We start from the raw sequence: 17,281 nt of genomic DNA on the forward strand, positions 1-17,281 counted from the left end.
AGTTAGCTTTCTTCCCCACCCGGTAAACGAAAAGTCCCATCTATATATAGAGAGAGACCAAAGCATTCCAGATTAGGCCCGCTAGGATTCATACAGTCTCCTCTGTTAGGAAGTTTAGTTGTGAGATTTCATTAGGGACAAACGGCCTGGTTGCTACCCCTGATTGCTACCCCTGATTGCTACCCCTGATTGCTACCCCTGGTTACTACACACGATTGCTACGACTACCAGATCTCCACAGAAAGCTGTAACCGAGGGAGACCACACCAGATACACCCCCCCCCAATTACATACCTGTTAGCAAGAAGGCATTGCCTACTGTCCTTGGCCCTAACATATTGCCCAGTGTCCACAGTGCCCTATACTGCCCAGTATCATCTGCCCAGTACCCGGCCCAAACTGTCCACTGCCCAATAGTTAATGCCTAATGCCGACAGATTAGAGCAACCTTCGCAGCAGAAGATAAACTGGTGTTGAGTTAGCACGGCTCTCTACGAGCTAGAGATCACAGCTGAGAGATCGTCCCACTACAACTTAGTCTGCAGCACCAACCATCTCTATTGCTAAACAGGCAGCGGCCTCACCCTAGAGCCAGCTTGCCTACAGCATAGAGAATATCCCGAGCCGACGTCCTAAGACAGAGCCGGATGACTCATCCTTCTGAGTGCCAGTCTTACGACCGCCAGAAGACGACCCAGGAGCTAGCAGCTAAGAAAAATAAGTAGCAGACTTAGGAACATTCTTCTCCTCCAATCACTCAATAATTAGCAATCTATGATGAGCAGTTATTTTAGATATTAGCACCTTTACTTCTTTTATTTTCTTAATTATAATTTTATTTAATCATTTATCTCTTGTAAACTGTCATTTATTAAATTATTTTATTTATAAACGTATAATATTGGTCTGTTCTTACTGTTAGTTGCGGTGTGCCTGTACAAAATCTTATATGTGAGCGGGATAAAATTAATAAAATTTCCCCTAGACATAAATAAACAAGCCAAATAATAACTAATTAACATCTCGTCACACCACCTTGACATTTTTTTTTCAATCAATGTCACATTCTCATTACAGTTGTTTTTATTTATTTCTTGGCCGCCCAAAAAATCAGTCGGTTCGCTAGTAAAGAACAATATATATATATATATATGGGCGCCCGTAGGGTGGATCAAGGGGATGCATTTTAACCCCCCCCCCCTCCTTAGGATTCTGAGAAGTCAAATTCTAGCCATTTTTTTAATCATCAAATCAATTAACTTCTAAGTAGTAATTGAACAAGTAGTACCTCCACTGAAGTACATTGTTAGGATAAGGTAATGCAATAGTAGACTAGCCTAGGCTAATCGGGAATAGATCAATGACCTTGAATGTGCACCTTTCTAGATTCTAGAACCGGTAGCCAAATTTTGGCTTGTTTTTTAAAAAAAAATATTCTAAGTAGCAATTCTACAAGTTGTGCTTCCACTGACCTACAACGGTAATGATAACGTAGTATTGTAATTAACTCATATTGGGTAATCAGGGGTTGATGGCCGACCATGTACGTTTTACTATGGGCTTGCAGTTTTTTGTACTATAAAACGTATGAAATATTCTTAGCACATTAGTCGAGACGATTTGTTTTTATTTGCATATACCTATAGTTATTATTATATTTAGTTAAGGCCTAGAACTAGTAGAATAGGTTACACATTGTTTTGTTGTTGTTGTTGGGTTTGTTGATGGCAATTGTATTTGAGAAGGCTTCATTAGCGTGACGCACTGCCTGTGTCTAACGTCATTGTCATCGAATACATTAAGTAAATCTAGACTTGGACAAAAGTACACGAACAAGGCTTCGATGGCTGGCCGGTGATGGCTAGCATTCAGAACTGTTTTCATGCCGGTATTAATGAAAACTATTCTAAAGCAGCTGTAGTCCGTAAGGCGTCTCAGAGATTTAATCTTGAAAGTGAAAACAATCAAACAGCACATGTGTAACAAATGTCTGCTGCTAATGTGTTTCTACTTGGTCTGTTCATTCTCGTCATATGCTAATCACTTCTTAAACTAGTTTTCCCAATGTTGCAATCTGTCTAACATATTTGCCGCTCATCGGCACATCGGCACTCTAATTTATTCTTTCAAAAACTACACTGACCAGGCTGAGAAACACTTCAGGGATGGCATTCTGAGTCAGGCGAGACAGCTGGCAGACAAACTTGATACTGAGTTGGTGCTGCCGAGACTTAGCGGTCAACACACACACACACCTAAATTAAAGTACATGTTTGGATTTTTTGGAGTTATTACAAAAACATATCCGTAGTCTGATTGGTTATTTTCTTCATTGACGTCTCACTTTTCTAGCATTAATAATTGTTTTAACATCTTTCATAAAAGGCGCTATAGCTGGAATAGGAAGAAAAATTTCCGCTTAGTGCATGATCCGAGTTCATCGCCAGCTTGTCCTTCGCCACAAGAAGCAATTCATTAGTAAAGCTATTGACAGTTTCGGCAGCAATGGTTGGAAATTACAATGTCTGTTACATCGACCTTAGGGATGCACGGGCCGCATGGATAAGCTTAACAACGCGTACAGTTAATAGTTTCTTCACATGTTTACTATTTTATTGAATTTAAAACAAGTATTTACAGTGCACCTATATTCGTGTCTCCAAACAGGCCCACTAGGAGTAGAGCTTTAAGTGTTTCTTTTAAAGCGTGTCTGTACTCGCTTTTAAAGCTTTTGTTTCCGTTCTTACAAATCAAGTTTGTCCAGCCGTAATTAGATCCCACTTCTGACACCAGGTGAAGAACACTGTGAAGGCCTTCTCGATACTGTCACATTGTATATATATAAAAAGAAAAAAATAGAGAAGAGAGAGAGATTTTAGAAGCGTAGGCTGCCATTGTAAACTTATGGTATATGGTACACAAATAATAACTTAATGCTCCTCTTGTCACCACTACACGTTTCCAGGGGGAAAGCAAATCTCGCAGCAGTATTATTATTAATTCCTCGTCATCTTTTTTGTCCACTTTTAGATTATTTCGTAATGTCTGAAATTCTCAAGCAGTATTTCTAATACTTTTTTATGTCATCGAGACATTCATGTTAATCAGTGACTTAAACTCTGGCAAGTTCTGGTCTTCCTAGCAAATCCAGCAAACCCATTCTTTTCTCTAATGGTACTAGGAAAGAAGGAGCACTGGTACGATTTTGTCCTAGGTTATGGAATAAGAAATGCGCCTTTATCTTTGTGTCTTTCTGAGTATTGTTATGGTTGTTTTCGTAATAGTTATAAAGTAGATCTAGATCTAGGTCTATAATAATGAAGTCATTCTTACTAACTCATGGGGTTCGATTTTAACCAGACAACATATATTAAATTGTATGAATTAATTGATAAAAACTGTGTAACTTGATAAATAGTCTTTAATCCATAAAACGAAGGGGCACAGTCCATATGTCAACAGATGTTTTTGACTACGCCATTAAAGAGAGAGTCCTTTACTTCTAACTGTCAAAATATCCCATCATTCATTATCCGGTTAATATCCCATAATTCCCTAGTTCCGTCTAAAAAAGTCTATTTATAGTCTCGTCAAATTCCCGATGAACTAAACCTATAACAGTAAGTCATTAGGTTTTGTTTTTCTAGTTGTATATTATGGTTCAGTATTATATGTATTATTTCGGTTCCCGGTCACTTCATCCCCGGTCATTTCATCCCCTGGTCATTTCATCACCTGGTCACTTCAACCCCCGGTCACTTCATCCCCCGTTCATTTCATCCCCAATTAAATATTTTATATATAAATATCATTATGTAGAATGCTTTCTTTTTGACATTTTATGACATATTACTAATGCGTTTATAGTGTTTCCTCTTCCACTTTGTAATCTTAATGATAAATCTAATATTGTATGGTAAATATGGATGTGTACTTATCTATAGCGTAATGATCAAAGGCCAAGGAGTGGTGCAAGTAGTGGAAATCTTTTGAGAGATAGAAGTGCGATTACAATAATTATGACCGTGTTGCTGATAACTTATCATCAAAGGCCAAGGTAGTGGAAATCATTTGAGAAATAGAAGTGCGATTACAATAATTATGACCGTGCCGCTGATAATTTATCATCAAAGGCCAAGGTAGTGGAAATCATTTGAGAAATAGAAGTGCGATTACAATAATTATGACCGTGCCGCTGATAATTTATCATCAAAGGCCAAGGTAGTGGAAATCATTTGAGAAATAGAAGTGCGATTACAATAATTATGACCGTGCCGCTGATAATTTATCATCAAAGGCCAAGGTAGTGGAAATCATTTGAGAAATAGAAGTGCGATTACAATAATTATGACCGTGCCGCTGATAATTTATCATCAAAGGCCAAGGTAGTGGAAATCATTTGAGAAATAGAAGTGCGATTACAATAATTATGACCGTGCCGCTGATAATTTATCATCAAAGGCCAAGGTAGTGGAAATCATTTGAGAGATAGAAGTGCGATTACAATAATTATGACCGTGCCGCTGATAACTTATCATCAAAGGCCAAGGTAGTGGAAATCATTTGAGAAATAGAAGTGCGATTACAATAATTATGACCGTGCCGCTGATAATTTATCATCAAAGGCCAAGTTGTGGTGAAAGTACGACTATGTTTTACTTTATTTGATTTTTCAATCGCTCTTTCTTGAAAATGGGCGAGTCATGTTTAGCCTTGAAATAAGGTTTTATTTTTTTCTAATAAAGGCGGACTTCCTTTTAAACATTAAAGTTACAAATTGTGTTATAGGACTTTATTTCTATCGATATTTCTTTCCTACATGTATATGTAAGTATGTATTTTGTTTATTGATATTCATTCTAGATATTGAAACTGGTGGAGGGCCTCTAGTTATGTGAACATACCCGTCATGATGAGGTTCCTATATCCTTAAAATTAATTGTTTGAGTTTGTATGGAGATAATCTTGCATGTATATTTAGGGTGTGACTCTCTCTCTCTCTCTCTCTCTATCTCTTTCCCTCTCTGTCATTTAAATAAAAAAGGAATACATTAAATATTGCTCATTTAATGCTTTTTAAAATTACAATTTGTTAGATAAAATTATCAGATAATGTAAATATCAGGGGATGAAGTGACCGGGGGATGAAGTGGCCAGGGGATGAAATGACCGGGGATGAAGTGACCGGGGATGAAATGACCGGGGATGAAGTGACCGGGGATAAAGTGACCGGGGACGAAGTGACCGGTCACCCAAAATTTACATGTGAAAAAGTTAAAATCAAATTTTTTATATTTAATGATATGACTGCCAGGGGAATAAAAGAGTGTTTGTGTCTGTCTTTGCTATCGGTGTTTTGTGTTTTATTCGTGATGGTAAAATCACAAAATACTGACCCAAAGGGTGATTTTTTATTTCTTGAATCTTTTTAACTTTTTAATGGATATTTGTCTCAAACAGCTGCCCAAATGGGGATTGTTTTTTACCAATGACTTTACCAGCAGCATTCTATGTAGTTTATTTTTATTTCTAATGCTCAGATTGCCATACCAGGCAGTCATATTAAAACTTAAAATATTGCAGATGTGAGCGTGATAAAACATAGCAAAGGCTTTTTCGCTAACATTAAACGAGGACAGTCTTCTCAGTAATTGTAATCTTTGCTGCCCTTTTTTGCTGATATAATCAGTATTTGCAGTAAAATTTAGTTTATTGTCTAGGAAAGTACCAAGGTATTTAAAGGTTTGCACAATTTCAATAGTCTCTCCAGCTACAGAAACAATATCATTTTCCTTCTTTTCCCCTTGAAAATCGATTATCATTTCTTTGTTGTTTTTTTTTACATTTAATAATAAAAAATATATCTTTACAGCATTTTTCAATGTGTTCTATTTCTCTGAAATACTCATTTACCTCTGAGCTCTCTGAGAGCATGGCAAGAAGAGCCGCATCATCAGCGAATTTTGTGAAGGATTGAAAATCATTGGTGTACAAAACGAACCACCCCTGGGGTGCCCCTGTGTTAACTATAGAAACCCGTTGTTTACCCTTACCTTCTGAGGTCTTTGGGTAAAAAATTCATTTGCCCATAGTATTATATATGGACTCATCTTCAACGCTTTCACTTTTTCCATTTTGCTAAATGAAGTTGTATTGTGTTGAAAGCTGATGAGAAATCAACAAAGAATAATCTTACATAAGTGTTTGGTAAGTCCAGAAGTTTGTAAAAAAAAAAAAAATACTAGATCTATTACTGGTCAAGTTTATCTTTTCCTTTCTCAGGTAGCCAAACTTGCAGTTAGTAGCTCTATCTATGTAGAGACATCGTGTATGGTATACGGCTGGGGTGGAAGCAGGGTGGAACAAGTGTCACGAACGCTGCTCTCAAAGAACGAGTGCATAGAGAGAGCCGATAAAGAGCTCCAGTATCCGTTAAGTTCTGGACATTTAATTTGTGTTTTAAACCCCAAAGGTAATAATAAAAAAAATCTATAGAAAAAAAAACATTTTTAAAAACAAAGTGTATCAGATCGTTAAGTACAGTTATTTATCTGAAAATTACGAAAGTTTTTCTCTCATTTTTCCTATAGAAAACGAAACTAATTAATTAGTAGTAAATTATTAACTAACTGGTTAATCTTTGAATTGATTTGTGTATTGTTATTGTTGTTATTGACTATGGACTTATTCAAAATTCAAAGTCCGGAATTGGAAGTGGGAGAAAAAAACGTGTCAAAATATAATAAAGGGACTAAATCCATATATATATATGTATATATGTCACGTACGCTTAGTCTATATTTAGCTTGTCGGCAGAATTTTAGCTACCTCGGGAATTTTACATTACGCAGCAGAATTATGTTTTGGGATGAATGTGATTGGTTGGAGTTATTAATTATTGTACTTTGAGCTGCATTTATTGGTTGGCCATGCAGCGGATTGATGTTGGTCACGTGGTAACGCCCAAGCTTTGAAAGCTGACAGATATTACCGCCAGTCTTGTGCGGAACGTGTTAGATATTACATGTACTAGAGTTTAGTGTAAAAACTCAAGAAAGAAGGCATAATTATATTATTGTGTAGATCATCTATTCTATTCAAGTACATTTAACCATTGTAATTATTTGTTAATAGCTTTTCCAAGTTTTGAATTAAAGTATTTGTTTTAGACGAAGAGAAGCTACTTCATTGAATATATAATAATATACTTAGATCATCTTGTCAACTGGCGACTTCTAGATGATCCTCTTATCAACTGGCAACTTATAGATGATCATCTTATTAGTGATGATTTCTGAATCCTCGGCAACCACAATCATTAATAGTGCGATAAAGATCAAGATAATCTTCAACGTGACATTAGCACTATTAATAATTCGTGACAATATCTATACATAAATTCTTCTTATTGTTGTGAATATATATATATCAATAAGCAGCATTTATTCCCCATATTTCTAAATCAAAGAAATTGAATTAATCACCTTCAATTTATGAACTAATTGTTTAATTGTTTTAAGTGTTTTTATGTCTTGTCTGGTGCAATAAAAAGTTGCGTAATATGAGTGGACTTATTAGTAACCGCGTGTTTAAATGTGTGAACTTTTTTTTTAAAAAGAAAAAGAAAAGTCTTTCGGAAACTTGATTATGTATTGCAATAAAATTGATATTTTTGTTTCAAATTGTAACATTCTTTTGGCCACTTTAGGGTTAGGTTAATATCCATATTCTTTAATCAGGTAATAACAGCGCCTTTTGTATGGGCAATTTAGGCACCCCTTTGTTGTGTGGTCCGAACAAGGATACTCTTGTTGGAATTGCTAAAATGATGGGTGCGTCTTGCAAAGGTAGGTGTCATTTTCAAAGCTTATATAAACTAACTGTGTCTGTCTGGATGGAATATTTGCACGATATTTATCCAAGTTCCCATTTTAGGGTTAAGCTCACAATTTGCGAAACTATGTATTGTCGATGGACAAAGGATTAATCAAAAAAAAATATCAATAAGTTAATGAAATAATTTGAAAGAAGGGACCTGTGATAATAAACACACTGTCATAATCAGTCAAAAATCAGAGAATGAGGTTGTTTGATATTAAATAAGCAGAGTATTATTACGACCTATTACTATTCAAATATTTGTTTTGTGGTTACAACACATCTACCGTATACTTTATTAAGCTTTGTTTTGACCTAAGTGACTTTGTGTCCTAAAGTGTGCAGGAACCAGTTGGTGGGCGTATCTCTGGCAACTTCCTTAGGGTGTCCTAAAGTGTGCAGGAACTAGTTGGTGGGCGTATCTCTGGCAACTTCCTTAGGGTGTCCTAAAGTTTGCAGGAACTAGTTGGTAGGCGTATCTCTAGCAACTTCCTCAGGGTGTCCTAAAGCGTGCAGGAACTAGTTGGTGGGCGTATCTCTGGCAACTTCCTCAGGGTGTCCTAAAGTGTACAGGAACTAGATGGTGGGCGTATCTCTGGCAACTTCCTCAGGTTGTGCATTTCCAGATTCCCTTGCCCTCTCTCCCACCCCAGTATGCACAGCCCATTTTGCCGCTTATTCCCCATTTCTTGCTTTCCGACCTACAACGAAAATCGGTTTACGACAGGACAAATAAATCGAAACGTCTCATATATATATATATATTGTCACGATCTTCTCTATCCGGCCTTCTGTAAACACTTCCCAACAACACAACACACCTAAAACATTATCTTGACAACAAGAACTTCAATAAACAAGGTGGCGGTTTATTTACAATTACATCAACAACAGCCAATAAACACAATTGGCTACACTAACTTCTAATGCTTTGCTACACAACAGAACTGCCTAACTAATCACTACAAGTCTCTCTAGCTCGTACAGCTACATTTTCAACGACTCACTCCGTAGCACACAGTCCTTACTGCTTGCTGTCCTGGACTCTACTGTCCTTTCTAACACACTGTCTCTCGTCTGTAAAGGCTTTCTGGTCACATGACCATAAAATTGGTCATAATGCGTGCATTAGCATTGTTCAACACCCCTTGGCCTGTGTGATTAACCTGAATCATTTGTGTCAGTAGTCCGCACAAACATTAACCCTTTCAGTCCGCCACTAAGATTATAACAATATATATATATATATATATATATATATATATATATATATATATATATATATATATATATATATATATATATATATATATATATATATATATATATATATATATATTGTTACGAATGAACAGTGACAGGTAGAGGTCACTATGTGTGACCCCGGCGAGATGACACAGCACCGAGTGTTATCTGGAATCTATGCATGTAAACAAAGACAGGATGGGACGTGCCTCACGTGTTGTTCCAGAGGACGAACAGATTTACGAAGGGGGGCATTGTGACAAATGAACAGTGACAGTTAGAGGTCACTACGTGTGACCTCGGCGAGATGACACTGCAGAAGGCATCCTCTGGAATCGACATGTATAAACAACAACAGGATGTGATGTTTCCTCCCATGTTGTTCCAGAGGGTACTAGCAGTGTTTTTGCAACAATAGACAAGCGATTAGGGACTCTTTATAAACCAGAGATGTTCATGTGAAAAGAGTCAGTACAGTCGTCGATACTGTTCTCTACTGTGCGAGACAGTAGAAGAGAGTGGACTTGAGCCGTTACAGTCGATACAGTCGATGTAAGACGTATACGCTACATGTTACAGTGACGAATTGTTATAGTTATAATTCAATAAAGTTATTTAAAGCTGAAAGTTGAGTCGTCAAGTTCTTTGCAGTGTTTCTTTTATTTGTGTGCCTAGTACATTTAGCCAGAAAATTAGAAATACGTAACAATTGGTGTCAGAAGTGGGATGTTTTCTGGCTGAAATGTCTTCGAGGAAACTACTTAACCAGCTGTTGGTCAAAGAATTAAGGCAAGAACTTCGTGAGAGAGGTCTGCAGCTCAATGGTAACAAAGAAACACTAACAGAACGCCTAAGACAGGCCCTTATTGAGGAAGATCAAGATCCAGATGAATACATATTTGAATTAAACCCAGATATGACAGAGATCCTGAGTAACATGCAGGGCCAGATGGACTTAATGAAGGAGAGCCTCAAGAAAATAAACGCCATGAATGAAAAAGTAAATGAACAGATGAGCTCTATGAACGAGAAGATTGACCAGAGAGTCAACACTGTGGAAAAAGAAATGGAAGAGATAAGGACTCATGTCCAAGAACAACTGAGTAAGGAACGGGGTACTAGAACAAAAACATTAGTGCCCGAAATCTCTGGGAAGATAAAGCCGCCTGTGTTTGATGGATCCATCTCATGGACTGTTTACAAAAGACAGTTTGAGTCAGCGGCCAAGGTTAATAACTGGAACACTGAAGAAGAGAAAGCGACTGCTCTGGTGTTAGCTTTAAGAGGGAAGGCAGCAGAACTGCTTCAGTCAATAACAAATCAACAAGATTACGCTGCCATTGTTAAGGCTATGGAGCTCCGTTACGGAGACGAACATTTACAAGAAGTTTATAGAGTTCATTTGAAAACCCGACAACAACGCTCCGGTGAAACCTTGCAAGAGCTAGAGGCGGACATAGAACGTCTTGCTCATTTGGCATATCCAACAGCAGCACAAGACTTTCTGGACGTCATTATCACTGATGCATTCATTGATGCTATTCGAGATCCAGAACTGAAGAAGGCAATAAGAATCAGTGGTAAGCGCAAATCCAGCGAAGCTCTGGTCTACGCCCTCTCCTATGAAGCCGCCAAAGACGCCTCTAAGAATATCCATCATGGGCGTATGCTGGAAGTCCAAGAAGAAGATCTTACACAACTTCTCAGAAGGGTAACTGAAGTGCTAGAAGAACGCAGACCAAATAAGAAGCAAGAAGGACAGAATAGAACCAGTGTACGTTGTTGGAATTGTGGAGAACCTGGCCATCTACAAAGGAACTGCACGAGAAGATTTCCCCGACAAACAGAGTATCAGCACAGACCGGAGACAGATGCAAGGTCAGGTGCTCATGTCTACCAGGGAAACTAACTTTCGCCGGTTTTATGGGGCAAAAATCGGCGATCAAGAACATGACAGCCCCTGCAACTATAATTCCAGTCGCTGTGTAGGGAAGAATAAAAGTCTGTACATCAATGGTAGAATTGGATCTCGAAATTACCGTTTTCTTCTAGATACTGGTGCCTCACGTTCAGTCATTCGTCCAGACATTGTCAAAAAGAACGAAATCAAGAGAGTGAACTCTTACTCCTTGAAGACGGCCAGTGGAGAGATGATGCCTATACATGGACTGACAAATATAAACTTTGAGCTCGGGCATCAGTCATTTATACATGAATTTCTGATCGCTAACATTACGGATGACTGTATTATTGGGCTCGATTTTATGCAGAAATGTGAATTCTCTCTGAACATCGGAGGTGGTACTTTGAAATGTGGTGATGTTGAGATTCCCTTGCTCGGGGATGAAGATGAAGAGAATGGTCAAATAAGAAGAATCCTTTTAACAGAAGATACAAGTTTGCCAGCTCAGTCTGAAGCAATTATCTGGGGAAAGTTAGAGCATGGTCAAACTGCAACGATGACGGCGATAGTGGAAGGCATTGAAAATGACAACAGCGGAATGGCAGTAGGAAAAACATTGGTCCTTGTCGGAAAAGATCAAAAGGTGCCCGTCAGAATCATGAACCTCGGCCTACAGGAGAGACATCTAGAGAAAGACAGCCCCATCGCAATATGTAATACTCTTGACCTGATAAGAAACTGTAATAATGATATCACGATCGTTAATTCCACCAAACCTTTCAATCCACAAATTACCAAGGTCCTGACAGAAATGAAAGTGAATTTATCAGATGAGCAGTTCAGCAAAGCGAACAGTTGATCATTGAGTTTAAAGATATTCTGCCATCTGATGAAACAGACTGCGGACGGACAAACATGGTACAACATCGAATAGACACTGGAAACACCAGACCGATTCGACAGCCACCACGTCGCTTGCCGCTAGCAAAGCAACAAGAAGCTATGGACATGATAGAGGGCATGACGCAGCAAGGAATCATTGAGCCCTCAAATAGTCCTTGGTGTTCGCCTATTGTCTTAGTAAAGAAGAAGGATGGATCTATGCGATTTTGTGTAGATTACAGAGCTCTGAATGAAGTCACACATAAAGATAATTATCCACTTCCTAGAATCGACGATACTTTGGACACGCTTGCAGGGTCCCAGGTATTTTCTACTCTCGACCTAAAGAGTGGGTATTGGCAAGTTGAAATGCATCCCAATGATAGAGAGAAAACCGCCTTCTCTGCTGACAATGGCCTCTGGCAATTTACTGTGATGCCATTCGGTCTCTGCAACGCACCAGCCACCTTTGAACGATTGATGGAGAGGGTTTTACGAGGACTTCATTGGACTACATGCCTTGTTTACCTTGATGACATTATTGTCATTTGCAAAACGTTTGAAGAGCACCTTGCAAATCTGAAGGAAGTATTTCAACGGATAAGAAGTGCGGGAATGAGACTCAGCCCAAAGAAGTGTTCCTTATTCAGGAAAAACGTTAAGTACCTTGGTCACATTGTGTCAAATGACGGAGTCAGCACTGACCCTGACAAAGTTGAGGCAGTGAAACGATGGCCTACGCCAAGTAATATCCATGAGCTGAGAAGTTTCTTGGGACTCTGTACATACTACCGACGTTTCGTACCAAATTTCTCAAACATCTGTAAGGTCCTTCATCAACTGACAGAGCAAAAGAGGCCATTTATTTGGACATCTGAATGTCAAGAAGCTTTCGAGAGGCTGAAAAACACACTATCCTCATCACCAGTATTGGCCTACCCCATTCCAGGGAAGACATTCATACTCGACACAGATGCAAGCAACACTGGAATAGGCGCAGTCTTGTCCCAAAAGGTGGATGAAACTGAACGAGTCATCGCATACTTCAGTCGAAGCCTATCGAGAGCTGAAAGGAACTACTGTGTGACGAGACGTGAATTGCTGGCTGCTGTGGATGCAATAAAACATTTCCACAAGTACCTATACGGGCAGAAATTTATCTTAAGGTCAGATCACGCAGCTCTGCAATGGTTGCTTTCGTTTAAGAGCCCTGAAGGTCAGGTGGCAAAGTGGATCGAACGTCTTCAAACCTATGAATTTGAAACTAAGCACCGAAAAGGGCAAATTCACCAAAATGCTGATGCACTGTCTCGACGACCCTGCAAAGCAGAATGTAAGCACTGCAAGAGGGCTGAAGAAAAGGAGGTAGCTGTCCATTGTCTTCGGCTCGGAGTAGATGTTTCCGGACCCTGGTGTGATAAAAGGATTCGAGAGGACCAAATGCAAGATGAAGATCTGGCTCCCATTCTTCTATGGAAAGAAGATGGACAACGGCCAGATTGGAAAGACATCTCTGAGAAGGGGGTAGCCACCAAGGCGTACTGGGCTCAGTGGGACTCGCTGACGTTAGTCAATGGTGTCATCAAAAGAGTTTGGGAATCTGCTGATGGAACATCCAATCGCCTTCAGCTGATGTTACCGAAGGTGAGAGTTGCTGAAGTACTGAAAGAGATGCATAATGGCGCTAGCGGGTCTCATCTTGGTGTCAATAAGACTCTGGAAAAGGTTCGTCAGCGGTTCTACTGGTTCAGATATAGAGAGGATGTAGAGGAATGGTGTCGAAGGTGCGACATATGTGCGGCAGCAAAAGGCCCTCGACGCAAAACTAGGGGTCTTTTGCAACAGTATAATGTTGGTGTTCCATTCGAGAGGATCGCAATAGATGTAGCAGGCCCATTTCCTGAAACCAAGAAAGGAAACAAATACATCTTGGTAGTCATGGACTATTTCAGCAAATGGCCAGAAGCTTATGCCATACCAAATCAAGAAGCTATCACAGTGGCCGAAACACTCGTGGATAACTGGATCAGTCGCTTTGGTGTACCTAATGAGTTGCACTCTGACCAGGGCAGGAACTTCGAGTCCAAAGTTTTCCAGGAGATGTGCAAGACACTTGGCATCGAAAAGACTCACACGACAGCTCTCCATCCGCAATCTGATGGGATGGTGGAGCGATTCAACAGAACCCTAGAACAACATCTGTCTAAGGTTACTGATGACCGACAAGACGACTGGGACAGCCATATCCCCATGTTCCTCATGTTATACAGAGGATCCGTTCATAGCACCACAGGATATACCCCAGCGAAGATGTTATTTGGTCGTGAGCTTCGTCTACCATGTGACCTGTTATTTGGGATTCCGAGAGATACGCCAGTGTCTTCAACTGAATATGTCACCAATCTCCGAAGACGATTGGAGAATGCTCATGTATTGGCCCGCAGAAACATCAAGACCAACAGTGACCTGATGAAAACGAGGTATGACAAACGGGCCAATACGTCGGGGTTCCATGAGAATGATCTAGTGTGGCTCTATAACCCACAGAGACGAAAAGGCAGATCCCCGAAACTCCAAAGAGACTGGGAAGGTCCATACCGTGTCGTAAAAAGAATAAACGACGTGGTCTACCGGATACAGAAAAGTCCACGGTCCAAGCTGAAGGTTGTCCACGTTGACCGACTCCATCAGTACCGTGGTGAAATAGAATCTGTTCGGGACGAACAGATCTAAGAAGGGGGCAGTGTTACGAATGAACAGTGACAGGTAGAGGTCACTATGTGTGACCCCGGCGAGATGACACAGCACCGAGTGTTATCTGGAATCTATGCATGTAAACAAAGACAGGATGGGACGTGCCTCACGTGTTGTTCCAGAGGACGAACAGATTTACGAAGGGGGGCATTGTGACAAATGAACAGTGACAGTTAGAGGTCACTACGTGTGACCTCGGCGAGATGACACTGCAGAAGGCATCCTCTGGAATCGACATGTATAAACAACAACAGGATGTGATGTTTCCTCCCATGTTGTTCCAGAGGGTACTAGCAGTGTTTTTGCAACAATAGACAAGCGATTAGGGACTCTTTATAAACCAGAGATGTTCATGTGAAAAGAGTCAGTACAGTCGTCGATACTGTTCTCTACTGTGCGAGACAGTAGAAGAGAGTGGACTTGAGCCGTTACAGTCGATACAGTCGATGTAAGACGTATACGCTACATGTTACAGTGACGAATTGTTATAGTTATAATTCAATAAAGTTATTTAAAGCTGAAAGTTGAGTCGTCAAGTTCTTTGCAGTGTTTCTTTTATTTGTGTGCCTAGTACATTTAGCCAGAAAATCAGAAATACGTAACAATATATATATATATATATATTTATATTATATATATATATATATATATATATATATATATATATATATATATATATATATGTCTGTAATGTCCCTAAAGTATGGACACATAACATTGTTGTACATTTTTAGTATGTAATTAAAATAAAGTTTTTTCCATAAGACATATGTAAAATGTATGCAAAGGGTTAATACTGTCTCACTGTCAAAAGGTCTGATCCTAAGGTTCTTCGAACTCTAGGCGTGTACGTCTGCTTGAACCAACCGTTCTGTCTGGATGAGGTACAATTCAATGCATATGAAGGACATTGCTATTTCCGACGAATCTGGCTTTCCCGGCGCATGGCCTAGAATATATGGTCGAAGGTCGAGCACACCGTGAATTCCCACCATTTTCTTATGTTGTATCAAGGTAACCTTGCAGGACTCGTCATTAATATAACGGTCCCTTCAGGATCGTTGCATGGGTTATCGACAGAGACGTGGAAGCTCTCTTTCCACTCCGCACCGTGCAATGGGAAAGCTCTCCATTCCCTTGGACACCCCCACAGAAGTTTTGTTTTGCTATTCATTTAGCTTAATTACTTCCTCAAGTAATTGTTTCCACCCAGGGGACGAATTGAGGCTGAATAGCATAGCCTGGAAGGTTAATACCTGCTTACATGTAGATAAACTCGTGGCAATAAATCTGCATTACCATTAAATATTTATTGGCCTTTTACAGTCGTAGAACGGCTATGGTTCATCTCGAACACTTTTTCTTATAGCTATGGAGCCCTATTTCGGAGAGACATTCCTATCCACATTTATTGCAGATCAAGGTGGCTTTCACTTTGGTGGTAGAGAAGCTAATCATTTTTCGTATGGCTAGCTTTTCTTTAAGAGCTGAGGCCCATGTTTTCTCGCCGTCCATAGATTTTATTGGTCACCGTCTCTCTCCAACCAGTGCGGTCTAGGGCAATGTCTTCCCAAATGTCAGTATCAATGTTCACTAATTTGAGGTCCCGTTTTATTACATTCACGTAACTGAATTGGTGGCAAACAGTTTTTCTTGAGCCAGACGTGAGTTTCCTAAAGAGAATGATTTTTTGGGATGCGATTATCGTCCATCCGGTGAACATGATTTGAGTCAGCGGAGGCGGCGTTGCCTGAGGACTGTAAAGAGGCTAGGTCGAGTGACGATCTCAGTATTGCATACTCTTTCTTTCCATGTAATTTTCAAGATCCTTCGGATGCAGCACAACCATCAAGAAAGTATACATAAAGACAGTTCACGTTCCTTTAATTAATTGTCTGAGTTTATCCAATAAGAAGAAAAGTGTAATCAGCTAATATTATGCATATGTGTCATTGTGTTTTTATTGTCAATATTTCAGCAGGCCAAGCCTCATTGTACACAGATGTTACAAGATACCAAGCGTGGATACTGCAGAGAATGTAAATTAATACTTCGCATGTAACAGCTTTACACAGAGAAAAACTAATGTATTTATTTCTATGTGTTGCAGCTGTTATTTATTGTTTGTTTATTACTTTTCTCATAATAATAGTAAAGGTTTTCTTCGAGTCAGAAGATTATAGAAGAAAGCTGTATTTCCCGTCGCTACGCAGCTTCAGCTGCCACCTACATATTTTGCCACAGATAGCGCAGGCATAAACATTGTCTGTCGGTAGTCGATTTAGATTTTCTCTTCGCGTCTACGTCTGTCCTCAGAGGTGGATTTTCTTTTTCCCATAATAAGCAATTAATAAAGAAGACTAACTTGAACAAGAAAAAAAAAAGAAACTTAGAATAAAAGGCGATCATAAGCCGGAAACATACGAGAATTAGAATGATAGGCGAACATAAGCCGGAAACATACGAGAGTTAGAATGATAGGCGAACATAAGCCGGAAACATACGAGAGTTAGAATAATAGGCGAACATAAGCCGGAAACATACGAGAGTTAAAATAATAGGCGAACATAAGACGGAAACATACGAGAGTTAGAATGATAGGCGAACATAAGCCGTAAA

The 17,281-nt window shown here is 39.4% G+C and overlaps 1 protein-coding gene across 1 annotated transcript in view; it reads left to right on the top strand.

Moving 5' to 3' along the window:
• LOC129926476 (trypsin-like) overlaps positions 1-16,758 on the top strand; it is a 31,171-nt gene extending 14,413 nt beyond the window's left edge. Inside the window, exons 4-6 of the mRNA XM_056030716.1 lie at positions 6,283-6,472; positions 7,740-7,847; positions 16,641-16,758. Coding sequence (XP_055886691.1) covers positions 6,283-6,472; positions 7,740-7,847; positions 16,641-16,705 — 363 coding nt within the window. The 3' untranslated portion in view covers positions 16,706-16,758. The remainder of the gene's footprint in view (positions 1-6,282; positions 6,473-7,739; positions 7,848-16,640) is intronic.
• Positions 16,759-17,281: the final 523 nt, after the last annotated feature.

The sequence above is a fragment of the Biomphalaria glabrata genome, chromosome 5, assembly GCF_947242115.1.
Source record: "Biomphalaria glabrata chromosome 5, xgBioGlab47.1, whole genome shotgun sequence".
Classification (NCBI taxonomy): domain Eukaryota; kingdom Metazoa; phylum Mollusca; class Gastropoda; family Planorbidae; genus Biomphalaria; species Biomphalaria glabrata.